This window comes from Heloderma suspectum, chromosome 2 (assembly GCF_057233095.1).
Source record: "Heloderma suspectum isolate Gila_16-S chromosome 2, 16-S_ref, whole genome shotgun sequence".
NCBI classification, from domain to species: Eukaryota; Metazoa; Chordata; class Lepidosauria; order Squamata; family Helodermatidae; genus Heloderma; species Heloderma suspectum.
In genome coordinates, this window is record NC_139459.1 from 102,733,733 (window position 1) to 102,760,321 (window position 26,589).

A 26,589-nucleotide genomic window follows, 5' to 3' on the forward strand; every position below is an offset into this window, starting at 1 on the left:
TTGATAATGCAAAATTGTGCCCCCCCCCCAGCTCCATTTTTCTCCTGAGAGGTAAAAGATACAGGCCCCTGAATCATGGAACCATCTGTAATATGTAGATCTGCCCTCAGTTTTTATTGTTTGGGCTTTATTTTCTTTTGTTTTTCAGTTGTAGAAAGGGGTTATAGTGCTACAGCACATACAGCTTTACATGGAAGAGTACATTAAAAATGTTTTCTTGGGGGGGGGGAAGCAGTGACATCACCATCTAAGATGGGAATGTAGGGCTTGGGCTCCTCACCCCACCCCACCCACATCCAGCTATTACAGTGGCCACCCAGTAGCATGAATGCCAAGTTCAGGTTCCTGAAAGGTGAAAGCACAGATGAGGATGTTGGCCCCCTTGGGCCTAAAAGACAAGGAGCAGCAATCATATCGGCTGCCTCTTTCAACTCCAAGGCACCCTCATCAATGACAGAGGTTGTTGCCTTTTTTCCTTAAGGAAATGCACCATAACCACAACTTACACCCAAAGCACAGTTTTTCCAGTAAGTATTCCCCAAACTAGAAATATCTGAAGAGCAAGACATAATTATTTATGGAAATTAATGCAGTGTTGGAAAACACCAAATGCAGGTTGTCATAAGGTACTCAAATAGCACGTGTGGCTTTGATGGACCCTTAGCAATATTTATAATTGAACATAAGGGACTAGAAGTTTTATTCTAGTGGGCAGTATCCAAGCCTGCCTGTGTGCCAGTGGGATCCACCACTAGTGCAATGGGGAGCTAGCAGTTAAAAAAGCAACCAGAAATGAGCGGAAACGCTCGTTTCCAGAATGGGGCAGATCAACAGAGTTTGTAGAAGGAAGTTCCACTGACCTGTACCATTCCAGAAACAAGCATTCCCGCTTGTTTCCAGGGTTGCTTTCTGAACCGCTAGCTTTCTGTTGCATGAACAGTGGGTCACGCTTGCGCAACAGATTCGGAGGACGTGCAGTGGAAGTATCGGATACTGCCCAGTGTCTAGATATCTTGTCACTGAATCAATATGATAATCCTGTCTCACTAGTTAGCCTGACACATATCTCATGCTCAAGTATAATCACCTGGTCCAGTTGTGCCTAGATCTCAACATCTTTACCTGCCAAGGAACCATTAAACAAACTCATGACTGAAAACTGAACAAGCTGTTTCGTCAGAACTAACTTGTGCTGGAGCAGATGAACACAGGCATACCACGATAATTTAGTGAGAAGATTCAGCCCGACAAGTTCCTTCTGGTGGTGTGGGATGCTTTCAGAGCAGTAGCCAGAGGGTGGCTTCTTTCTGCTGTATCCAGGTTGGCGGAAAAAAGAGTGTTACTGCATTTTGAGCTCTCCTGTGGGTGGCAGAGGTTAGAATTGTAAAAAGACTGGCTCAAATAGGGTATATATACTAAGCAGAGGGTGACTGAAGCTGAAACTTTTATTGTGTAGTGGCTTAGCTTTGGTTCCTTGTGGGATGGTTACAGCCTTCTTTGGAACATCATTGGCTACAAATGGAATAACAGTTTAGCTCTTCTGGGGGCCAGTAGCTAGTTTCTGCAAGGGGACGACTTCATTCTAGGCCTAATGTCACTCCTAAAGCTATGCTGCTTAATCTCCTTGAACAAAATTATCTTGACTTTCACCACAAAGAGCTACTTGAACAATTGTATGCTGTGACAAAGCGAGAAAGCTAGATATTGGAAATCCCCTCTCTGCCTCCAGCCAGCCTACTGAATGATGATAACTAAACAAAGTGTGGGAGGACATTATAATGTATCCATTTATCCCAAGAGTGATTAGAGAGCAAACATTCCCAGAACAAGACTGAAATCCTAAGCAACACTGATGAGGCAGTGACACAGTGAACCGACTTCAACATAAGTGCTCATAGGATTGCACAATAAAGATGTGGCAAGATGTGGTAAAAGATGTGGTAAAAGAGTTTTCAAGGCCTTCTTAAAAGCCTGTAATGATGGAACATGGCAGATCCCTGATGGTAACTTTTTCCAGAGGCGTGGGGCCACTGCATATAGAAGGCCCTCCCACGGGTGGTTATCTACCTAACTGCTTTCACAGGGGGGCAAATGAGAAGGGGCTCTCTTGCTGCTTTTAAAGTACAGGTAGGCTGATATGGGTGAAGGTGGACCTTCAAGTAATTTGGTCCCAAACAGTTTTAAGGTTGTAAATGTTAAAACCAGCACTTTAAGTTGCACTTGGAAACACACTGGTTGTCAGGGATGAGTTCAATCGCCTTGAGATTTCTGACGGCTCTGACTCTGAATCAGAGTTGGAACAGCTAGATCAGAGGCTGGGCAAGGGAACCTCCCTAGTGAGCCAAGGCACTGGGAAAGTTTCCTCTGAAGACCTTGACAAACAGATGGGCCAGGTTGAGTTGCTGCCCCCTCCTTCCACTGTGAGAACTCAAGATTCCAAGGAGGAAGAGGGGCATGACTTGAGAGATGCTAGGGCACGTCACAAAGCCAGGTGGGAAAAGTTAGGGGCAGGGCTCAGACAGCCAGGATAGCCAGTCTTGGAAGCCATCATAGGAGGGAGCCACCTAAGGGAGGGGCGTCACTGTGAAGCAAGTCCGGCTGTGAGAGCTTCATGCCCAAACTGTTGGCAACTCTATTAGAGATCACAGATTAGTGATTTAGGGGCTTGAGACAGGCTGAGAGTGTTCCTAGAATCTGCCTTTGTGAAGAGACCAGTTCCTAGCAAAATAAATTAGTGACAGCCTGAAGCTTGTCTCCTTGTGGTGTTGATTGTGAAGGGGGAAGGACGATACACATCTGACACTGGTAACCAGTGCAGCTGGTGCAATATAGGCATATAATCAAATCGCCTCGCCCCCATCAACACTCAGGTTGCCACATTCTGCACCAGCTGAAGTTTCTGAACTGTCTTCAGAGGCAGCTCCACATACAGTGTATTACAGTAGTCCAGCCTGGACGACACTAGTGCATGGATAATGTGCATTCTTCCTCTACTCCCTGTCCTGATTCTTCCCTAGGCCAGTTCTTTGTTTCTTCTTACTCCTTCCTTTGCTTCTTACGTCATTGACTAGATATTGTATGAATTACTTTTGGGAATTTAATCGGTATACTTGATAGTATGATACTTTTTAAAATGTATTTTTTTATTTTCAGTTATTCTTATTGGCTTTGTATGATATTTTCTTGTTATAAATGGAACACATTTAAAAAAAAATATTGGAAAATAGATTTAGATAGAGAATACAAAAGAGACGTACAAACTGCAACCAAATATACAAGGGTGTTTTGAGAGGTAAACAGCAATTTTTGATATTCAGTGAGCTGCCTTGTTCCTGTTACTTTCCAGAATAGACTTGTATGCTGTAAACAATGATGCATATTCATATTTTTGTTCCCTCCCCAGAGCTGAGTTGGATCCGCATGTCCGGGATTGTGTTCAGACTTATATTCGTGACTGGCTGATCGTGAATCGAAAGTAAGTTCCATATTTGTTGTTGAAGAATTAACACATAGATGTCATATTTTTAGAGTGCAGCCCTACTTGTTTGCTGCCCACTAGATGGAAGCCTCCAATCTTGGAGGTTTCTGAGATTCCAGTGCTCTGCCAGGCTGCCGCCGGCAGGGTGGGAGGAGTGGTGGAGGCAATTTTCACTTCTCCATTCTCCTTTGAAAAATGTTTTCTCTGGACAGGCCTAGAGAGGTTGCGCTACCGGGGGCAGGACTGGGACTGAAGAGGTGAGAGGATATTGGGTATCCTGGCCTTGCCCCACCCAACCCACTGGAACACCCCCTTTTTTGCACTAAAGTTGCATTTGTGACCTCAGGAAGCAGCCGCCTTCCTTTCTTTCTGCAGTGGCTGCAAGGGGGAGGGATCGGAACACAGAGTCCCCCTCCCGAGTTTGTAACAGTGTCTATGGCCTCAGGAGGGGATTCCCAAAGATCCTGTGGGCCCTAGAATGCTTGCATAGGACCATAGGATTACACCCTTAATTATGTTTTAAATGTTTTTAACTATGATTTTATCTTGTTTTTATATTGTTATGTTGTATTTTAATGTGACCTGCTTAGGGATTTTAATATAGTAAGTGGTATAAAAGTATTATCAATAAATAACAATAATAAATATTTAGTTTTATTGATAGAAGAATATTAAAGTCTATTCTTTTGACTAACTGTGTAACTAGTCAAGAGGCAGGGTACTTATTCTCATGTTATTATTTCTTTATTTGTTACATTTATATCCCACCTTTTTTCCTCTAAGGAGCCCAATCCTCACAGTAACCCTGAGGTAGGTTAGGCTCAGAGTCAATAATTTGCCCAAAGTTACCCAGCTCCCTCACTGTCCATTTCATGCAAGTCAATAGGGAACCCTTATGGCAGGGATGGAGAACATGCCATTGGCTACTAGGCTTCTAGGGCTGATGGGAGTTGCAGTACAACAACATCTGGAGGGACACATGTTCTCCACCCTTGCCTTATAGCGTAGGAGTACCCCATGTGCCCTCTGTGACTGTAAGGAATAACCAAGTGTGTGTGTGTGTTACGTTTCTTTGGAAAAGCACAATAGCATTATAATTCTTGCATTGTTTTTAGGTTGTTTGAGAACTTTTTAGAGGAAAGGCCCTGAACTACTGGAAAGCGGAATTGTAGTATTGATCATTTTTTTCCAGATGCATCATAAGAGCCAGATTTTTGTATATTTTCCTCATATTTTTGAATAAAATGCAAATGTATAATTGCTGACCATGCATTTACTTATTTATTATTTCTAAAATTTATAAACTGCCCTACATCCACAAGGGATCCCAGGGCAGAGTACACAACATTAAAAATAAATAAGTCCAATATAAAAAACATACAATTCCACATTAAAAAAACAAATTAAAACAGCAGCTCTTCAACCAGCAAGCCAGACAAAAATACAGCAATTAGTTTGGCCCATTGTGGATGAGACTGCTCTTTGGCTAGCTGGTTGATCTCTTCTGAGTATGCCCTATATGCTTTTTTTAAATACACAAGGGTGCTTGTTTTCTCTTGCCTGTGGCCACAGCAGAAATGTCCTGGGCTTGCACAGGGCTGGCAGATTCATGTCAAAGGAGTGTTCATATGGAGGCCTGATTTGTGTTAAATGGTGTCTCCAAGTGGATGCGGTCAGTGGGTGGCTCCCATGATTTCTGTGGTGGCAAGAGTTCTCTTTCAAGCTGCTGCACAAAATTTATACTCCATGCAGACAACCCTGATGTGGAGCCGCCAGTTCACAGAAATGAACTCCAGGTGAATGCTCCCCACTAGTCATGGCCTTGCATGTTCTCGGTGGCCTCCTGTGAGGGCCACTGGCAAGTGTAAACTGGCTTTCAGTCAGTCAGCCTATCCTGGTATGTTTTGCAACCTGCAAGTAGCAAATCATTCACAGCTTGCAATGGCATTTCCTTTTTTACTCCAGCAACAGGCAAACAACTCTTGGACATTAGAGCTTCCTCATAAAACAGTCCAGAGCTCTTGTCATTCATCCAGTGTAATTAAGAGAGTTTCCAGGGCAAGATCATGCTCAAGGAGAGCAAGAATGTAAAGGAAGGTGATTTCTGCTTTATGGCTTCGTTTTTCATTCTCAGTGAACTGACAAACAATTAAAATTTAAACAATTAAAATACAAACACTGGTGCATATCATTCATCATTAGGACTTTATACCAACACCTCTTGAATAGGGGTGAGTCAGACACACTTACCTCATGCCACACGGAGGCCCCCCTGAGCTCTGCCTCCCCCACAACAGATTCACCCGTGCTGTGGATCAAATTTTGAGACCATTTCAAGGGCGGTTGTTGTGTCTCATCAGTTCACAGTGCTTACAGTGCATGCACCTGACCATTCTGAGATGCTTCCCAAAACGGAAACTCAAATTACCTGCGCTATCAGTTACATCGTTTATTTGAGTGAAGGTTTTTTTGGTGGGAGTAGATGTTCCTTTGTTAAAGAACATACATGAGGAATCCCTCAATATCAAGCTATAGTATATAATATAATATATAATATATCATAATTCAGTATATTACCGTAAATTTGTACTCCATTTAAGCACACGGTATGTTAATTTGTTAAGTTGGTGCCATTGTATGTATGCCATAAATTTCAGCCAAACTTTTTATTTAGCGGTGGTTGGTCTTTCATTTTCTCCTCACTAATTGTTACTGAAATCTAACTGGCTCTTTTTATTGAAGAAACCAAGGAAATAATGAGACATACACCTTAATGAAAAGGGGATCCAGAAGAGATTTTCACAAGACTCTTAAAAAGCAAACATTTGAATCTGAAATTTTGGATTACAGTGATTATCAGGTATTCTTTGGAGTAGCACTGATGTCTGTCTGTCTGTCTGTCTGTTGACGATGGCTGAGCTGAACAGGGGAGAGGGCTGGAACCAATTGTCTACCAATTGTCTATTCTTGCCTGCTGGCATGCGCGCTGCATACCAGATATTTAATGTATCATTTGCTCTTTCCTGAATAAGCCAGGACCGATGCGCATTCTCCTCTAAGGCACAATTAATTTGTCATCTTTAATATGAACCTGGAGGCCCAATTTATATATATGGTGGTCACCATGTATATAACTGTATAACGCAAGTGTATGGAGGCAATTCCACATGGCAAGGCCTTCATGGGAGTAGACCCTCAACAAGCCCCCGTGGTTTTTCAACACGCCAGTGTACTCTTCCTTTTTCCAGAATTTTGCATTGTGGTTGGTAAATACCATAGTACTGGGCCCTGCTTTCACTGGCACTTTCCGCGGGTGGGGGAAGCCAACTCCCCCCCGAAGTTTGGCCAGTGGGAGCAGCCCTCTTCCCCCACCCCACCCATCCTACCCAAGAATGCCCTGGAAACAATGCTGTATCATGACATAGTGCCATTCCCACCGGGGCTTCCTGTCCCAAATGAGAAGGAAGTGCTAGCCAGGCTGCTGAGGGCAGTCTAACTGCCCCTTGAAACAGTGGGGAAGCATTTGAATTTGGAGGGGGCTAGAGGAGAAACTCTTGATCACCTCATCTTTTATTGTAACCCTCCCACCCCCCACTCCTGAAAGTACTAGAATTTGCCCTCGAACATTGCCAATATTCTCCCCCATCACCACCTTTGCATGGGACAAATGGTCCCACAGAAGGGTGGGGATATTCAACACAGCCTTAATCTAGCATTTAACATCTATTGCTTAGTGTTGGAATTTTTTTCATAGACATTGTTGCTGTAGTGGGTTAAAAAAGAAATAAGGCAGAGAAGTACCAAGTACCTTTAACATCTGTAATCTGAAATGATTTGTTCAGTTTCCTACGTCATGACCTCTCCACCAGGCAGGTCCCAGGCATTTAAAGGTCCTCTGTGACGAATCTAGTAGAGCCACGCTGACCTCTGGGGACTTTGACCTGCGCAGCTTGCAACCTGACCGTCGTCTGACAAATCTGCTACAGCATGTGAGCGCAGAAGACTTTCGGAGGCAAAACGAGGAGGCACGACGGACCAACAGGCCTACAGAATTGTTTGCTCTGTATCCCAGTATAGATGAGGTGAGGCATACATCTCATGGCGCACAGAATCATAGAATAGTAGGGTTGGAAGGGGCCTACAAGGCCATCGAGTCCAACCCCCTGCTCAATGCAGGAATCCAAGTCAAAGCATCCCTGACAGATGGCTGTCCAGCCTCATCTTGAATGCCTCATGTGGGAGAGCCCACCACCTCCCTAGGTAATTGGTTCCATTGTCATATTGCTCTAACAGTCAGGAAGTTTCTGTGTCCTGCACTGTGGCATGATTGAGACAGATCCTGGCCTTTCTCTCTGTGACAACCTTTCAAGTTCTTGAAGAGCACTGTCATATCTCCCCTCAGTCTTCTCTTCTCAAGGCTAAACATGCCCAGTTCATTTGTGCTGCAATCTTGCATGCTTTAAAAAGAAAAATGTCACAAAGAATTCAGATACTAACAAGAGTTAGGTCTGGAAGAAAACTGCCTTTGTGAGCTTGCCTCTGAAGTATAGATCTGTCTCCTTGAAACTTCTTACCACTGTGCTCTGCTTGGCCTTTTTCTGTCTGTGTTAACCTCATTGTTCTAGGGCAAAGTGCTCTTTGAGTGGAAAACCCTCTGGGCCCATTATTGGGGTTCTTCATGGTGACATTCCTTTCATTTTGGAATGACCAGCAAGGCCTCCTGTGATGATCTTAAATGTCACTTGGGTATATAAAATGCATTATAGTTATTAGGATGTGGCCTGTAAGTTCATTAAATAATAATTAATAAAGATGCTCCCACTAGTTCAGGGCAGGCCCATTCAGGGAATTGCCTGAAGGACAGGCTTTGGGGGAGCTTTATGTGAATATCTTGCTATAATATTTTTTGTGTGCAACCTAGGTTTTGTTTCCTTGTGTTGTGCCTGATAGCACAGAGGCATCCTTAATGCTTCAACCAAAATAAATGACTGCTCCATACTGTGTTTAATAATAGGAGGATGCTGTGGAAATACGACCTGTGCCTGAGTGCCCCAAGGAATATCTGGGCAATAGGATACTGGTGAAAGTACAGATGCTAAAGTAAGTCTCTCTGCAACTTCTGGTTCCACCAGACACATTTACAGGGTTAGACATAGTTCCATCATGTGACCATTGGAGGCTGAGGCTAGATCTACACATGCAGCACAATTAGGTGGGAGATACTTGAGGAAGTAGACTGGACTGTACCACTTCATACTGCTGGTGCGGGATCAAATTTATGAAATCTTCCTTATTTTTTTTTTTAAATCCATACAAGAGAGGACAGATCTAGGGGGGATCTTCATGACAATGGAATGAGAAGTGCATTGGAGGATTACCTGGATTTTCATGGAATTGGCCTTCGTCCATCGGGGACACATAAAGCAAGAAAAGCCGAGTGTACAGTACTTTGAAAATCTAGTTTTCAGGGGTCACACAGCACTCGAAAGGAACGTAATTCCGGTGGGGTGGGGGGAGTAGAACTGAATGTCATCAGACTAACAGGGGATGCTCAACCAATGAGAGAGGTTTGTTGGGGCCCCCTCCAGGCTCCCCCCTGCTATTAAATTGTTATGAATGAAGAGCAACTAATTCACAATTCTGAAGGCTCCCTCCTGCTACTACATTATTGCCCCTCCTTTTCCCCACTGTACGCACTTTTGGCTTGAATAGCCCAAATCCCTGATCCTGGAGTGCAGAATCTGAATGCTTCCCATGGGAGAAGCCCAGCCCCCCAATTTCACCCCATTCCACCACTTTGATACAGAATTATTGCCTCCAACCCCCACTTTCTACCTCCCTATCTCCTTCTGCCTGCCTCCACGGAGATGAGAAGCTCCTGTGATCTCGAAGGATCAAGGATCGCTACTGTGACTTTACATAACAGAGGAACTATAGAACATCAAAGAAGCAAAGCATTGAGATAGCAATCTCACAGAGAAGCAAAAGAGTGCTTTAAGGCGAGTTACTAAAATTAGCCTTTAACCCTTTCAATGCTTTAATGCTTTAGTGATTTACCGTGGCTCCGTATACATTGAGATCTGTTAAAAATTCATTGCAGGGAGTGAAATTTCTTTCTTACTTATGAGTAAACATGCACAGAAGGGGGGATATGGGGAAAACTACTTTGATTGGGGAAACAAGAGGGAATGGGGCGTCCCACCCCCTTGACTATGTCACTGCCAGGTCACAGAGGCATGCCCAGGATTTAATGCGGGAAGGTCATTGCCCACTGTAGCAAAACCGCCAGGGAGTCACTTTCAGTTAAAAAAAAGTCAGAGTAAAAGGAATTTCAGACAATGTGGCTTTTCAAGAGCGAAGCGGCTGGCTGGCAGCAGATTGGTGACGACGTCATCTGTCGCAAGGTCCTTAGACTGCTGTAACTTCACACCACATCGCTCATGTAGACAGCTCCTAGGATTTTGCTCTCCAGTATGCTAGTTTTCTACTTGTAGGAAATATTTTACTTGGGGGGGAACATTAAAAATGCATTCTCATGTGCAGTCTGAATTGGTACAAACCACTTGACCACCTTTTGACCCTTCCACCTCATTTCCACCTCCTTCTAGTGCATGATCCAGCCTGATTCTCTTGCAGTCAGCAAACCCATGTAACATATTAACTTGCTGAAATTTGCTTCTTCCTTGCATTTTGCAAGGCTTGTCTGTGCATCAAGGTATTTTTAAAATTGTCTTCCAAGCATGATTTTGGGTACAGCCCATCCTCTGTCTGAGCTTGACTGAAGTTTTTGGGTCTGTGAAAGCCATGAAAAGAAGAGGGGGTGGCTCATCAATTACATTCATTTGTTCTTTGTTAGCATTGCTGGATGTTTTTAAAATGAGGAAACATTGCCAGATGTACTGATATTAATAACCCATTCTTTTCTAAAGAGGATAAATTAGTTAATTTTCCCTATTTTTGCCTTGACATTATCGACCATTATATTCATTTTTGACTATGTGCTCTTTCAAAAACAGACATATTCAAAACAAACATCAAAGGTGATCTCAAATGCTATTTTACCATGATAAAAGTAAAAAAAAAATATATAGGAGTAATCTTTCAAAGATCCATATATTGGGTTAAATCCTGAGTTGTGCTCAGTGGTGTTCCACTTGCCTTGGAGAAAGAGATTGGGAAGGCAATTTTCACTGAAAGAGCCTTTCTCTTCACAGAGGGACAAGTCTGGATCCAAACTGTCATTGTCATTATTATAGTATTCAGTACCATCGGTGTGGTCGTGAGGTCTTACAGAGTTAAATAGGCAAAAACAGTAAGGTCTTTGCCCCCAAAGAGCATGCGATCTAAAAGAGACACTGGGGAAAACAACGGAGGGAGGGAGGACAAAAGAAGGGTAGGAAGGGAAGAATGGGCAATACAGTTACATGTGTCTAAAGCTTGGGATGCTTCCAGATGAGGCTTTTATTGCACCATCACCTTGCCTCATTCACCCTTCTGTGTTTTCCCACTACTTCTTCTCTCTCTTTCTTTACCATGGAAAATCCATTAAGGAAAAAAAGATGGAATTGCTGCACAGTGCCTTCTCAATAATTAGGACGGAGGGAGCCCTCTGTCTGGAAGCACTGACTGTAAGCTTTTCTAGACAAGGCTTTTATTGTTCATTTGCCATTCCTCAATCATGGTTGTTTATGAGTGCTTTAGATGATGATGCCATCATCCAGTTTCACTTCTGTTTTTTAAAAGCAATTTCACCAGTTTTTTTTGGAGTGGGGAAAATTCAGTATTTTTTTGCCAAAGTGAAACAAAACCCAAGTCCCTGCCAGTTTAGTTGTGTTATTCCACCATACCACAGCGCCAACTAGAGGTTATGTAGCCGAAAGTACGGAAAAGCAGGAAAGGAAAATAACTTAATGTAGAGCTTCGAGTTTAATGCTGCAATGAAACCGGAAGTAGAAACAGCAGGTTCAACAGCCTTGCAGGTTTTTTTCCTCACAGCAGAAAATCCATTAAGGATAAAGATAGAATTGCAGCACAATGCCTTTTTATTGGTAGTGTCAGGAGCCCTCCATCTGGAAGCATTCTTGGTTACAGGTGGGAATGAGAATTAAGGCAATAGGCCAAAACTTACTTTTGAGTTAAACTAATTTTGCAAGTGCAAATATTTTGTAACTAACCATCCATTTCATTTTGTATATGTATGTCAAACAGTATTAAGTATTAATCAGTGTAAGTCAAACAGTGCTTAAGTATTAATCAGTGCCCTATCTTCCCCTTAACAGATTTGAGATAGAAATCGAGCCATTATTTGCAACCTTAGCCCTCTACGATATAAAAGAAAGGAAAAAGGTAAGAGTGCAGCTGAACAAAGCCAAGGGCCATAATAATAACACTATGTAAATAATGCGTTGGTTAACAACAGTGTTTTTCATTTCAAATTAATGTCATTCAAATTTTTACTGTTAGCGCTGTACCATGGGTGGCTACAGATAACTCTGGGAGATAGAAAGCCATGGTGAGAACTGGTCATCTTAGCACCTGGCCACATGATGAGGCAGACTTTACCAGAGCTTTGCAATCGGTTGAAAAAGTAAGGTAGCAGGGGCATGTCCCAATGCGTCTGACTACATGGCCAAATGCTACAGGTAACTATAGATTCCCATGGAGTTGAATGCCCTCTGCACTACATTTACAAATGGCCACCACAGGGTAAATCAGGGGCATCAAACCTCACACCTGTGGGCCAAATCTGGCCTGCCTGGCATCCCGGTCCAGCCCTCCAGAGTTCCCCAGATGGTCATGCCACTTGCCTGGCAGTTTCCCCCCTTTTCCGGGATTTTTGCCCCATTCTGAAAGGTTGAAATGCCTCTCTTAAAGCTTTATTACTGCCAGTAAGAGCTTTACGCTAAAATATCCTGGTATTTTTTGGTATTTTTGGCATCACCCTTTTTGCCCTCTGCCCCATCCACCACTGGTATGCGGCCGCCAAGAGCTTCTTCCAAATTAAATTCGGCCCTCAGGCTGAACGAGGTTCCCCACCCTTAAGGTAAATGATCATCTGTAACTATATTATCTTCAGTTCATGTGACTTGATATTTTCAAAACTATCTACAGTTTGTTAACTAAAATACAAATAAGCCAGCATGCAATTAGTAGAGCAACTTCTAAAATTTACCTTTTTATCATTAGCTGCTTATTTATCCGATGCCATAAATTAGACAAGAGGAGAGAGGGAGATACTTTTGGCTGACTTTTGAGATTCTATCAATGGATTTATATGGGGTTGACTCTTACAATAATTCTGTGAAGTTAGTTAGTGAAGTTAAAGCCCACTGAAATTTGAGCCTATGCTGTCTCAGCTACAAAGCATCTGGCTCAATATCTATGCTTGAATGGATGTATAAACTCAGCAAAATTAACACTTGTATAATTATCACAAATGTGACTATCAAGACATCATATAAATTGCATGCCAATTTCTACATGGAATGTGATTTTTTTTTTTTTTAAGATCTCAGAAAATTTTCATTGTGATTTGAACTCTGAACAGTTCAAAGGGTTCTTGCGACCGCATACACCGAATATTGACTCTTCTAGCCAGGCAAGGTCTGCAGTATTTTCTGTAACGTCCCCTTCTCCAGATATCTACCTAGTATTGAAGGTAAGTCATATTTGTATCCTATTGATGATTTCTTTCTTAGAGCAGCATCCTGCACTGCTGCTGTGCCCCCCACTAGTTCCATTGCTCCAGCGGAACGGAATGCACCCACAACAGGAGTAATGATTCCTGAAGCAACCCTGGGAATGAGCGGAGCCGCTAATTCCTGTTATGCCAGCAGGCCGTTTCGCTAGCTTGGGGGCAGCATAGGATGCTGCTCTCATTCATATTTTCTGTTTTTAACTGTGCTTACTGTAATGGAAGGTTAGTAAGGAAGTGCATATCAACTTTAGGGAACAACTGGAGTCCACAGCATTCTCTTGATTCCAGTGAGTATATTTAGAGCAGGTTAGGCAGTTTAGGGCCCATGGTTCATATCTGGCCTATCGAGGCTTTTGCCCCCCAAATATACTTTCCTCCCTAGAATGACAGGCTCCCAGAGAAGGTCCACTGGGTGACAATAGGATAATACGTTGAAAAGATTATGCAGTCCATGGGCATTGTGATGCCTGCCCCTGATCTAGAATACTGCTGAATTTGGGTTAGGGTGTATAAACTTTAGAAAAAGAGAACAAACTTTATTCAGGGGCAAATAAAAAACCTATACCTTATTTTACAACTCTATCAGTATATGATTATGATGATGATGATGATTAACATTTAATATATCATCTTCAGCAATGGTATATTGGTAAATTTCAAAGTGCAGCCACTCAGCGTAACAGCCTCCATAGCCACACTCCCAAGGAAAGTCCAAAAATGCAGGCAGCTGTGTTGATCCATGTCAAGAAACCATTTCTAGCAGTGTTGATCTCCACCAGGAGCAGGTCTTTGGTAAAGCTAATGCTCTTAGTTGTCCATTCAAGGCAAGCCTCCCCAAAATACTTTGCATTACAACAGGGATAGCTCCTCACAACAATAAACTGTTGCTTGGAAAATCCCCCCTCCGCCTTGTTATAGTGAGGATTGCAGCTAACCTCAGAGGCACAGGGAAGCCTGATGGGAGTGGCAGATCAACTCTGTGAGCCCTGGCTCCAGTGCACATTTCTTGGCACAGTATCTCAGTTTTCTTAAACAGTTCTTCCATTAAAACAGTTTCCAGATTTAAAGTATGCAGATTCTTACTCCCTTGCATTTTTGTTTGAACTTATCAGAGTGAATAAATTTTGACATAAAGTTGTATCTGCTTCAGAAGGCTGTCCAAACTGACTTTCATTAAATCAGGGCTGGGGAAACTGTTATTTGGCCCTCCAATTGTTGAACTCCAACTCCCATCAGCTCTAGCCAGCATGGCCAATGGCCAGGGATGATGGGAGTTGTAATTCAACACATCTGGAAGGTGGCAGGTTGTATGTGCTTGCATGCCCATGGAGCTCCTGTTTGTGCTGCCTGTCACTTCATCGGAACTGGTCAGCTTGGTATGTACAAAAGGATACCAATGGGAAAGCTTTGTGGGCTTAGCAGTGCCTTTATGTCTGCCACAGGTTGCTGGATCAGGCACATGTGTTTAAAATCACAGAACTGCACTGGGTATTTTATTGTTGAGATTTATTCCATCTGCTGTTTTAGTTTTCTTTTTAAACTCCCAATTTTTAGCATAAGCTTCTTTTCCCTGTTTAAACTAAGATTTTTACCAATTTGCAAATGTACAGTATTTTCTATCAAAGAAATACTATGGCTTTTATCCAACTGTGTCATTCCACCAGTGGGGGCCCTTTGGAGCAAATTTGGGGCCTGCATGCAGAACTGCAGTGGGGAGGAGAGGAGGGGGAAATCCTGAGATTTGAAGCTCTTAGATTTAAAGTTTTGACATATCACTTCTTTCTTCCATCTTCTGCCAATTTAAACTGCAAAGGTAACCTAAACAGTCATTTAGAGACCATCACAGCTGTTGTCTGGTTTTTCTCTGTACTGTATGTTAAATGTGAAAAGCACTTTGTAATTAGGTGACTATAGATTACATTCCAGATTTTACTATGTTGACATATAGTAGTCCTAGCAAAATAATGTATTAAATTCCATATTATTTTCTCTTCCTTGGATTTATTTATTCATTTTGGTAGATTGAAAAAGTCCTTCAGCAAGGAGAAATTGGGGATTGTGCAGAACCCTACATGGTTCTAAAAGAAAGTGAAAGTGGGAAGGTAGGTATGATATGATAAAGAATTTCAAATAAAAGACCATACACATCTGTCTAATATATCTGACAAAGATGGCTTACAAAAGCTTAGACCAAAGGAAGTCTTATTTAGGGCACAATTCTATGCATGCTTAGACAGAAGAGAGTCCTACATGCTAGCTGGGGAATGCTGGGAGCTGTAGGACTTTTTTCTGTCTAAACATGCATAGGATTGCACCGTTCAGTGTTCTTATTTCAGTCTAAATTCAGTGCCACAGGCATCTCTGGTTTTTATGAATAAAACACACTCTTCTGAGTAAACATGCTTAGGATATCGCTTTGTTTGTGTGTATGTTTCTGCCAAAAGGGTTTGCAGTAAGAATTGCTCAGGACCCCTCATATGGGCCATAATCTAAGGCAGAATTAAACATGTTTGAACTCCTGGCTTCAGTGGGCTTTATTACCCTTAACTCTGGGATTGTGGTAATACCCCATGGACTTGACAGATTTTGGGCCCTCCTTTCCTACAGGAGCGCAGTAGGTATTGAGTGCACCTGTCACACAACTATTAGCTGTGAGAGCAAGTCCTTCCAGGTTTCCAGCATAAATAGGCTCCTTATTTTTGCTTGCCTTTGCCCACTTGTCTTGTATGCTGTGGCATCACTTTGTGGTTCCAGCTGTACTGATTTGGTGTCCTTGTATGGGCTTGTACCTAGTAAGTTGTATCCGGTGTTAGTCTAACTTAAGTCCCATTCGTTTTGATGGGTCTGTTATGGGGTAGAGAACTTTTTTAGGCCCGAGGGCTAAATCAGTTCCAGACAAGTATGTCGGGATTACTGTCTCTCTCTCTCTCTCTCTCTCTCTCTCTCACACACACACACACGCATGCACGCGCGCGCACGCGCGCACACACACACACACTTCGCCCTCCCCCACTGCATCCAGGCTTTTTAAAAACCTCTATTGGTACCTGTGGGGACTTTAAAAAAACCTGATTGCAGTGCAGGAGGGATTATTTTTTGACTGGGGAGGGGGTGTCACAGTGTTGGGGAGGAGAGGGTTAGGCTTTCTCTCCAGCAACCACCATACCCTGAAAACGCCCCCCCCCCCCCCCGGAATTAGGCTCCCATTGGAACTAATGGAGGCTTAAAAGGCCTTAACGCAGCTGGGGAGGAGTAATGGGGGGTGGGGTCACAGTGTTGGGAAGGAGAGGGTTAGCCTTCCTCTCCCCAGCAGCCCCCTCCACACCACCCAGTCTTAATGTTGTGTGGGCAGCAGTGATCACAGAAAAGGCCAGAAAGCTGGTGGATTGGATGGGGGCTTCGCACAGGCTGTGCTAGGCCTACGGTCTGGTGGTTCCCCATCCCTGGTCTATTCCAAATAGGATTAATATCGGATACAACTCACGGTGCATGTTCATGTCATTTGTTGCTCACTACACTTTAACAAGGAGATCTAGAAACTGGACCAGTTTCAGAAGAGAACAGCAAAGCTGCAAAGAATCTGGCGCATAGGATGCTTGGAGTGGACAATGTTATAGCATGAGAATATAGACACTTAAAGGACTGCCATAAATAAGGAGTACTTCTCTTTACCAGGCATATTGAAGCACTAATTTCAAGGTCTATAATAGATAGGGGGAAATGCATAATTAAAACAATAGAATAAATGTGGAGTTTGTGGATTCTCCTTCCTAAAAGTGTACAAGAGAAGGGATTGGGCGATTATGTATTGAAGATGGTTTAATTTAGGAAAACCTGCTGATGCAGATGGCTAGACTAGATAAGCTAGAAAGTAACTTTCAGCTCTTTGATTAAGAAATTCATGATAAAATTCACTCTGTGCAGAAGGATAATGGGAAATGTGTGTTGTTGTTGTTGTTGTTGTTCAGTCATTAAGTCATGTCCGACTCTTCGTGACCCCACGGACCATAGCACGCCAGGCCTTCCTGTCCTCCGCTCTCTCCCAGAGCGTGCTCAAGTTCATATTCATTGCATCGGTGATGCTATCTAGCCATCTCATCCTGTGCTGTCCCCTTCTCCTTTTGCCTTCAATCTTTCCCAGCATCAGGGTCTTTTCCAGTGAGTTTTCTCTTCGCATTAGGTGGCCAGAATATTTGAGCTTCAGCTTCAGTATCTGTCCTTCCAATGAGCAGTCAGGGTTGACTTCCTTTAGGATGGACTGATTTGACTTCCTTGCAGTCCAAGGGACTCGTAAGAATCTTCTCCAGCACCACAGTTCAAAGGCATCAATTCTTCGGCGCTCAGCCTTCCTTATAGTCCAGCTCTCACAGCCATACATTACTACTGGGAGAACCATAGCTTTGATTATACGAACCTTTGTCGGCAAGGTGATGTCTCTGCTTCTTACTATGTTGTCTAGGCTTGCCATAGCTTTCCTCCCAAGGAGCAAGTGTCTTTTAATTTCATGGCTACAGTCACCGTCTGCGGTGATCTTGGAGCCCAAGAAAGTAAAATCTGTCACTGCTTCCATTTCTTCCCCTTCTATATGGCAGGAAGTGATGGGGCCAGATGCCATGATCTTAGTTTTTTTAATGTTGAGTTTCAAACCAGCTTTTGCACTCTCCTCTTTCACCCTCAACAAGAGGCTCTTTAGATCCTCTTCGCTTTCTGCCGTTAGGGTGGTATCGTCTGCGTATCTGAGGTTGTTGATAGTTCTCCCAGCAATCTTAATTCCGGCCTGTGATTCATCCAACCCAGCGTTTCTCATGATGTACTCTGCATATAAGTTAAATAAGCAGGGCGACAATATGCAGCCTTGTCGTACTCCTTTCCCAATTTTGAACCAATCGGTTGTTCCATGTCTGGTTCTTACTGTTGCTTCTTGACCCTCGTACAGGTTTCTCAGGAGACAGGTAAGGTGGTCTGGTACTCCCATCTCTTTAAGAATTTGCCACAGTTTGTTGTGATCCACACAATCAAAGGCTTTAGCGTAGTCAATGAAGCAGAAATAGACGTTTTTCTGGAATTCTCTTGCTTTCTCCATGATCCAGCGAATGTTGGCGATTTGATCTCTAGTTCCTCTTCCTCTTCGGAACCCAGCTTGTACTTCGGGTAGTTCTCGGTTCACATACTGCTGAAGCCTAGCTTGTAGGATTTTGAACATGTGACATTCTTGCTGGCATGTGAAATGAGCGCAATTGTACGGTAGTTTGAACACTCTTTGGCATTGCCCTTCTTTGGAACTGGAATGTAAACTGACCTTTTCCAGTCTTGTGGCCGCTGTTGAGTGTTCCAAATTTGTTGGCATATTGAGTGCAGCACTTTAACAGCATCATCTTTTAGGATTTTAAATAGCTCAGCTGGAAGACTTGTCATCTCCGCTAGCTTAGTTGTTACTAATGCTTCCTAAGGCCCACTTGACTTCACTCTCGAAGATGTCCGGCTGAAGTTCAGTGACCGCAATATCATGACTATCAGGGATATTAAGATCTTTCCTGTATAGTTCTTCTGTGTGTTCTTTCCACCTCTTCTTAATCTCATCTGCTTCTGTTAGGTCCCTGCCTTCTTTGTCCTTTATTATGCCCGTCTTTGTACAAAACGTTCCCTTGAGATCTCCGATTTTCTTGAAAAGTTCTGACATTCCAGGTTCCTAAACAATGTTGTTCTTTACAGCATCGGACTTTCTTTTCACCACCAGACACATCCACAGCTGACTGTCCTTTCAGCTTTGGCTCAGCCACTTCACTCTTTCTGGCGCTACTTGGAAATACCTTCTGCTCTTCCCCAGTAGTATATTGGACACCTTCCGACCTGAGGGGCTCATCTTCCGGCGTCATATCTTTTAGCCTTGTGAAACATTCCATGGGGTTTTCTTGTCAAGAATACTGGAGTGGGTTGCCATTTCCTTCTCCAGTGGACCACATTTTGTCAGAACTCTCTGCCATGACCTGTCCGTCTTGGGTGGCCCTGCATGGCATAGCTTATGGCTTCACTGAGTTACGCAAGCCCCTTCACCACAACAAGGCAGTGATCCATGAAAGGGAATGGGAAATGTTAGTGGTGCATAAATCACTTGTGCTGGATGTGTTCTCCAATATCAGTCTAATTCATTAGAAGATATTACAATGACATTAATTTGAGGCATCCATAGAATAATTAACAGAAGCTGCTAATATACATTGAAAATTAACTTAGAGTTTGTGTCTCTATTTGGATCCATGTCTTCTAGCATTCTAGTTAACCTCTTCTTTGCCTACTTTTTAGACCAAAGAAAAGGTTGAAAAATTAAAAGTACAAGCAGAGTCCTTTTGCCAACGTTTGGGAAAGTACCGCATGCCTTTTGCTTGGGTTCCAATAAGCTTAGCAAATTTCTTCAATATTTCAACACTTGAAAGAGATATTGCAGAGTTAGAAGTTTTAAATGGTAAGTTTAAAGATATGTGTATGTGTGCGTGTATTTATACACACGAGTTGATAAAATATGTTTTAATAACAATGTAATCAAGAAAGTGGCTTTGCTCCAGCTTCTAAATATAACGTAAAGTAATGTGTGCCCTGTCAATTTTGATCTCCCTATAATTTTATAACTGTATGGCTTAAATTAGTTACGCAGACATATATTGGAATAAAAATGGAGTTATGTCCTCTTGATTTTTACAGTGAGTAGGAGGTGCACACACAGTTGAAGAGTCACCAGTATTGCATATAAGCACCACAAGCAGGGCTGCCCAAGTCATTTTGCTGCCTGAAGCAAAGGACAAGATGGCGGCCCCTCCATTCCACCTACAGAAGCCAAGTGTACTAACAGTTGAATCTTACTTCATCACTGATGATGGGACTGCAACCTCCACTTGACCTGAGGGCAGCAGGATAGCTTAGGGGTGCAGGGCAGGGTGCCTGGAGCAGAAAACTCTGTCCTTCCATAGAGGGGAATGGGGGGGGGGTTGCCGCTGTAGCCACCTCCACACCACCCAGCATCTGCCACCTGAGGTGACTGCATCACTCTGCATAATGGTTGGGCCAGCTCTGACTACAAGAACCAGTGTGGTTGAATGAGTAGAGTGTTTGGACTTGGGGCCAATCTTCATGTTACATTTACCACCTGGAAATGACAAATGTTTTGTCTCCATTGTTACTGCAGTATGTAGCACTATTAACCCATAAGGTTGGATCCAAAGCTTCCCTTCCTCTGCTGGAAGGAATCCTTCAATCAGAGGAATACTCTCCTTGGAGGGAGGGAGCCTTTGAATCTAACCTTTACTATTTCCTTATCACATTTTGTGTCATAAGATCAGCTGCCTCCCAGAACAAACACACGTGAATAGGAAGTAGGTTGTGTTCGCTGGGGTTATACTTTGTAGCAGTGACAGGGCCAGGTCATCACAGGAGGGCTTTCCTAATAAGTAGACTGGCCTTTAGACCTGTGAGTCCATGGGCAAATCATAATCTCTCAGGGCTTCTCCACACCAGGCTTTTTATCCTGCAACTTTATTGGGGCTTCTGCTTCTGGATTCTTTGCAGGATTAAGATTGGCAACTTCGTATGCACTCCCTCTTTTTTTTCCTGGGGATTGCCTTTATCTACAAGTTCTGTATGTTTTATTATACACTAGATGGCGCTGCTGTTATCGTGCAACTCCCCCTTTACGCGGACAAATTCAAATTGGGTTTTTTTAATAGCTCATTATCTCCATTTCAAATAAAGCCATGGAAATGGTTGGAAAGCACGGGATTGGCACTGGAGGTTGACAAAGTCATGTAAAGGACCTGCAAACTTCCGCAATTGGCCAATCTTGATTGCAGGATAAAAGCCACATGTAGAGACGCCCTCAGTCTCTCTTACCCTTCTGTGTTATATATCCTTCAGGTTTGTTATGAAGATAAATGAGATATGGAGATGTTGACACCTTTCTTGAATAACAGTTATGATGTGGGTTATATATCTAAAAAATAAAGGTTTGCAATCTTAACCTAAACAAGGGATACCATTTTTTTATTCTGCATGAAATGTTCTCTCACAAGTTCAAGCTGAGGTAATGGAAAGCGTAAGCAAAAGGGGAAATATTTCAGTCATTCCTGTCCTAAAAGTGTATAACATAGCAATAGTCACATGTTTCATTTTTTGTTGAAACAAAGTAAGATGCATTTGAAATTTCACACCTGAAGGCAAAGGATCCACCGGTGATAGAAAAACGATGGCAATGCAAGCCAGGAGATTTTCTGAAAGAAGCCTTGGCTCGGAGGATGTTCCTGGCATGCCAAACTTCAAAACCACCACTCTGACCGTCAACACATTTTTTAAACAGGTACAGTATGTTATCCTAGACTGGTATCCACAGGATTCTTTGCGTTTGCCTCAGAAATATGCAGGCTTCTTTTTCCCCCCAGTTGTCTAGACCCAAGCCATCTATGGGTCACAAAATGGCACTAAAAATACTGATTACTTTTGCCACCATAATGTTGACCTATGATGTGAAGTATAGCAAACTAAAAATCTCAAGAGAAAATTTCGGAATAATGGCATACTTCCCTAATAAATACTGGAAAACAGTTCAGCAATCTTAATAGAGTTGCAGTGGCCTCTATTTTTATTCTTTAGTACTTGTATATCAAGATAGAGTTAAAATGACATGGTTGAGGCTGCAGTCCTATACTCGCCCTAGAGTAAGTTCTATTGAACTCAATGGGGCTTATTTCCGAGTAGACCTGTATAGGATTGCACTGCATGTTGATAATATAAAAAAACTAAGGCAGTCATGTTGGCCTTAAGAAAAATTCCAAAATCCATATAGTGTAATACCTTTATTAAGGCTAACCCAAAGCTTGCACATTTTTTTGATCATTGAGTTAGCCCATTGACCCAATAGAGTTTTGTTATCATTGAGTTAGCCTAATAAAGGTATTACACTACAGTATGGTTTTGATAATGTAAGAAATAGCTGAACTTGCTTTTGCCAATTCTGTAGCTTTTAAAATGATAAATAATTTGCCTTAATTCTATTTTATATTCCTTTTTGTCATTGTGTGTTTCTTTTTGTTAAATTTGTGGAGTACTATATTTTTGTCACTGAGCACAAGGCATAAACTGAGTTGCACTGATTATCAATAAGCATGATAAACATGAACACTGAACATTTATGCCCGGTAAACATGTCACCAGATTATTTCATATGTCTTTCAAATGTTACAAAAAAGATTATTAGTTATCATTGGAACATTATCGTTTTTTACTGTTTACAGGAAGGAGATAAACTTAGTGATGAAGACTTATTCAAATTTCTAGCCGATTGCAAGAGAACATCTTCCTTGCAGCGAAGAGTGAAGTCTGTACCAGGTATTACTAGGGGTGGACGAAAGTCACTTACCTTTTCTCGCAGCTTGTTCGCGGTGGGGGGGAGCGCTTTGCTGCTCCCCCCGCGAAGTTCAGGCCGGGGGGGGGAGGCTTCCCGCCTCGCCCGGCCGAAATTCAGGCCGGGGGGGGAGGCTTCCCGCCTCGCCCGGCCAAAATTCAGGCCGGGGGGGAGGCTTCCCGCCTCGCCCGGCCGCGAACACGAAAGTAAAAAAAAAACAACAACAACGTCCCCTGATAGGCTACGTGACGATTCACGTAGCCTATCTCGGCTAGATCTGGAAAGTCAGCCGTGATAGGCTACGTGAATCGTCACGTAGCCTATCACGGGTAACTTTAAAAAAAAAAAAAAAAAGCGTGTACGCGAATGGCGGCCCCCATAGGGAGCCGCCATTCGCGTTCCTTATTTAGTTGCTGTAGTCTACGTAAATGTTTACGTAGACTACGGCGAAAATAAGGGCAACGCTATTTGCGTTGCCCTTATTTTCGCCGTAGTCTACGTAAACATTGACATAGACTACAGCGACCAAATAAGGAAGGGGAATGGCGGCTCCCTATGGGGGCCGCCATTCGCGTACGCGCTTTTTTTTTTTTTTAAAGTCACCCGTGATAGGCTACGTGACGATTCACGTAGCCTATCACGGCTGACTTTGCAAATCTTGCCGTGATAGGCTACGTGAATCGTCACGTAGCCTATCAGGGGACTTTTTTTTTTTTCTTTCATTGCAATGGCGGGGGCGGCAGCCGGTTGAAAGACCGGCTGCCGCTCCCGCCCCTCTCGAACACCGGACGAACCGCCAGCCGGACCCGCTGCCGGGAGGGACATTCAGGGAAGGTAAGTCCCGTCCCGGGGGGGGTGCGGGGGGCGGGGGGGGTGCGGAGGATTTCTCCCCGAAACTTGTTCGGGGGGCCGAACACGTTGGCGCTCGGCCCCCCGAAGTTTCGGGGAGAAATTCTCCGCCATCCCTAGGTATTACTAATGTTAAGACTAGATCCAGCTACGCCCAGGTTTTTCCACAGGGGCTAGTTTTGGATGATCTTTCCAGCTTCCTAAACCATGGCTACTTATCCTGGTTTGTTAACTGACATTAAGCCAGAGTTCTTCAGTTCAGATGTAGTGGGACGTGTGGCTTAATGCAAGCCAGGAATGAAATGCCAAAGCTGAAGCACAAGGGGTGGGAGGAGGGGGAAGTGTTCTGTACCAATTGTTCCTTCCTGGGTTCAAAAACCATGGGTTGTTAATCCAAGAAGGAACAATTGGTGCAGAATATTTCTCCCGGCTTTGCTTTATGAACTCAGGAAAGACTGACTGAATTGGGACAGTGTGTTTCTGGGGGTCGGACAGCTGTTGGAGAAGGCAAACAATGTCCCTGTAGTTGTTGGGTGTTCATGCCAGAGTGTTCCCTTGAGGAGTCTTTTTCTAGGGCTTCTCTTAGCACTCCTGCTCATGGGCAAAGGCTGTCTTCCCTACCAAGATCATCTCATTCCCTCCCAGCTGTCATTTTTGCTGGTCAGCATTCTGCCTCTCCACCCCATCTCTATCACTTTTCCATTGAATCAAATGGACAGGGTCTACTGTCATACAGATCATAGAATCCTAGAATAGTAGGGTTGGAAGGGGCCTACAAGGCCATTGAGTCCAACCTCCTGCTCAATGCAGGAATCCAGGTCAGAGCATCCTTGACAGATGGCTCTCCAGCCTCATCTTGAATGCCTCCAGTGTGGGAGAGCCCACCACCTCTCTAGGTCATTGGTTCCATTGTCGTATTGCTGTAACAGTCAGGAAGTTTCTCCTGATGTTCAGCCGGAATCTGGCTTCCTGTAACTTGAGCCATTTATTCCATGTCCTGCACTCTGGGATGATCGAGAAGAGATGCTGGCCTTCCCCTCTGTGACAACCTTTCAAGTCCTTGAAGAGCAATATCACATCTCCCCTCAGTCTTCTCTTCTCAAGGCTAAACATGCCCAGTTCTTTCAGTCTCTATTCATCACAGTGCTTTGTTTCCAGTCCCCTAATCATCTTTGTTGCCCTCCTCTGAACCTTCTCCAGTTTGTCTGCATCCTTCTTAAAATGTGGTGCCCAGAACTGGACACAGTACTCCACATGAGGCCTAACCAGTGCTGAGTAGAGGGGAACTAGTACTTCCCAGGATTTGGAAGCCATGCTTCTATTAATGCAGCCCCAAATAGCATTTGCCTTTTTTGCAGCCACATCACATTGTTGACTCATATTCAGCTTGTGATCTACAACAATTCTAACATCCTTCTCGCTTGTAGTGTTGTTGAGCCACATATCCCCCATCTTGTAACTGTGCATGATGTGTATGAGACCATATATACTTGCCCAGACCCTGAAATCATCTTCACAGGCCCTCCTCCAGGTGCCTCTGCCAAGTGAGGTGAGGCGGGTGGCTACTAAGGAGAGGGGTGGCACCCCATTTGTGGAATGATCTCCCCAGAGAGGCTTGCCTGGCCCCTGCATTGTGCCAGGTGAAGGTTTATTTCCCCAGCCTTTTAATCCTTCAGTTTTGTTTTGAAATGTGGTATTGTGTTTTTAGAACTTTACAGTGCTCCTAGCTTCTGCTCTGGTTTTTACTTTGGTTTCATGCTAATTAAAACTTTTTAAAGTGTCATATTTTATGTTGTATTTTTGAGTTTCAACTTTTGTGATCCACCCAGAGAGCTTTGGCTATGGGTAGGGATGTACGCAAGTCACTTACCTTTTAACGAAATTGATTCGAGGTGGGGGGGAGGCGCTCCATCCCTCCCCCTGAAATTCTGGCTGGGGGGGAGGCACTCCGTCCCTCCCCCCCGAAATTCTGGCCGAGGGGGGAGGCGCTCCATCCCTCCCCCCCCGAATCCTGGCCGGCCGGGTCCGCAAATGGCGGTGGCTGTAGCCGCCGCTGTTTGCGTCCCTGCAGTCAGCCGTGATAGGCTACGTAAATGTTTACGTAGCCTATCACGGCTGAGTAAAAAAAACAACAACGCGCGTAACGTCTACGCTATTTGTGTTCCCCTTATTTTCGCCGTAGTCTACGTAAATGTTTACGTAGACTAAGACGTGCCAAAATAAGGAATGCAAGTGGCGGCGCCCATGGGCGCTGCCATTTGCGTACGCACGTTTTTGTTTTGTTTTTACTCAGCTGTGATAGGCTACGTAAACATTTACGTAGCCTATCAGTGTTTTTTAAAATTTAGCCGTGATAGGCTACGTAAATCTTTACGTAGCCTATCACGTTTTTTTGTTTTTTTAACTTGGAAATGGCGGCAGTGGCAGCCGGTCGGAAGACCAGCCGCCGCAGCCGCCTCCGCCGAACCGCCGCCGGAGCCACCGCCGGAGCCGCCACTGCCAGGAAGATTCACCGAAGGTAAGTCCCGTCCCGGGGGAAGGGGCAGGGGGGGCAGACCGTTTCGCCACTGATTTCGGGGGGCCGAATGCACTGGCATTTGGCCTCCCCGAGATTCGTGGCGAAATTCTCTGACATCCCTAGCTATGGGGTGATATAGAAATGTAGTAAATAAATAAGTAAATACATAAATAAGTCCTCGTGTGAGGATCAGCTCATGCTAACTATTCTGCAGAGGGCGGTATAATGGACTTTTTCTCCCTGAGCCATCTCAGGCTGTGTACATACTGGGGCTATTTGTGAACCATGTTTTATTCTCCTACCAATTTAGTTAGATCGGGGATCTTCATGTGGCTTGTTTATTTTTAATGTAACATTCCACTTTCATTTAATTTTATTTTTTAAGGATTGCTTAAATTGGAGATCTCCCCTGCTTCAGAAGGTCTCAGTTGTTGTCTCAACCCAGAATTATTACAGGTGAAGCCATTCCCTGAAAACCGCAGCCGTCCTCATAAAGAGATTCTAGAATTTCCAGTACGAGAAATCTATGTCCCACATACTGTGTATAGGTAAGAGGAAAAGACAGTGACCCGGTTTGCACATAACAACAAGCCATCAGTTAAAAAACTTTAGTGCACCGTCCACGATTATTTTTAGTGCACAACCCACAATCCGTTTTT

The 26,589-nt window shown here is 43.6% G+C and overlaps 1 protein-coding gene across 3 annotated transcripts in view; it reads left to right on the forward strand.

The window, feature by feature from the left end:
* Positions 1–26,589, forward strand: part of DOCK8 (dedicator of cytokinesis 8) — a 115,758-nt gene that overhangs the window by 20,254 nt on the left and 68,915 nt on the right. For 2 of the 3 annotated variants that reach the window (XM_084834381.1, XM_084834380.1), the window contains exons 4-14: positions 3,404–3,475; positions 6,221–6,338; positions 7,348–7,560; positions 8,493–8,578; positions 11,758–11,824; positions 12,987–13,136; positions 15,197–15,277; positions 19,479–19,638; positions 21,380–21,519; positions 22,454–22,547; positions 26,316–26,478. In XM_084834381.1, the coding sequence (XP_084690507.1) occupies positions 3,404–3,475; positions 6,221–6,338; positions 7,348–7,560; positions 8,493–8,578; positions 11,758–11,824; positions 12,987–13,136; positions 15,197–15,277; positions 19,479–19,638; positions 21,380–21,519; positions 22,454–22,547; positions 26,316–26,478 (1,344 nt within the window). Of the gene's footprint in view, positions 1–3,403; positions 3,476–6,220; positions 6,339–7,347; positions 7,561–8,492; positions 9,478–11,757; positions 11,825–12,986; positions 13,137–15,196; positions 15,278–19,478; positions 19,639–21,379; positions 21,520–22,453; positions 22,548–26,315; positions 26,479–26,589 lie in introns of all 3 variants that reach the window. The other variant, XM_084834382.1, reaches the window with a different exon arrangement.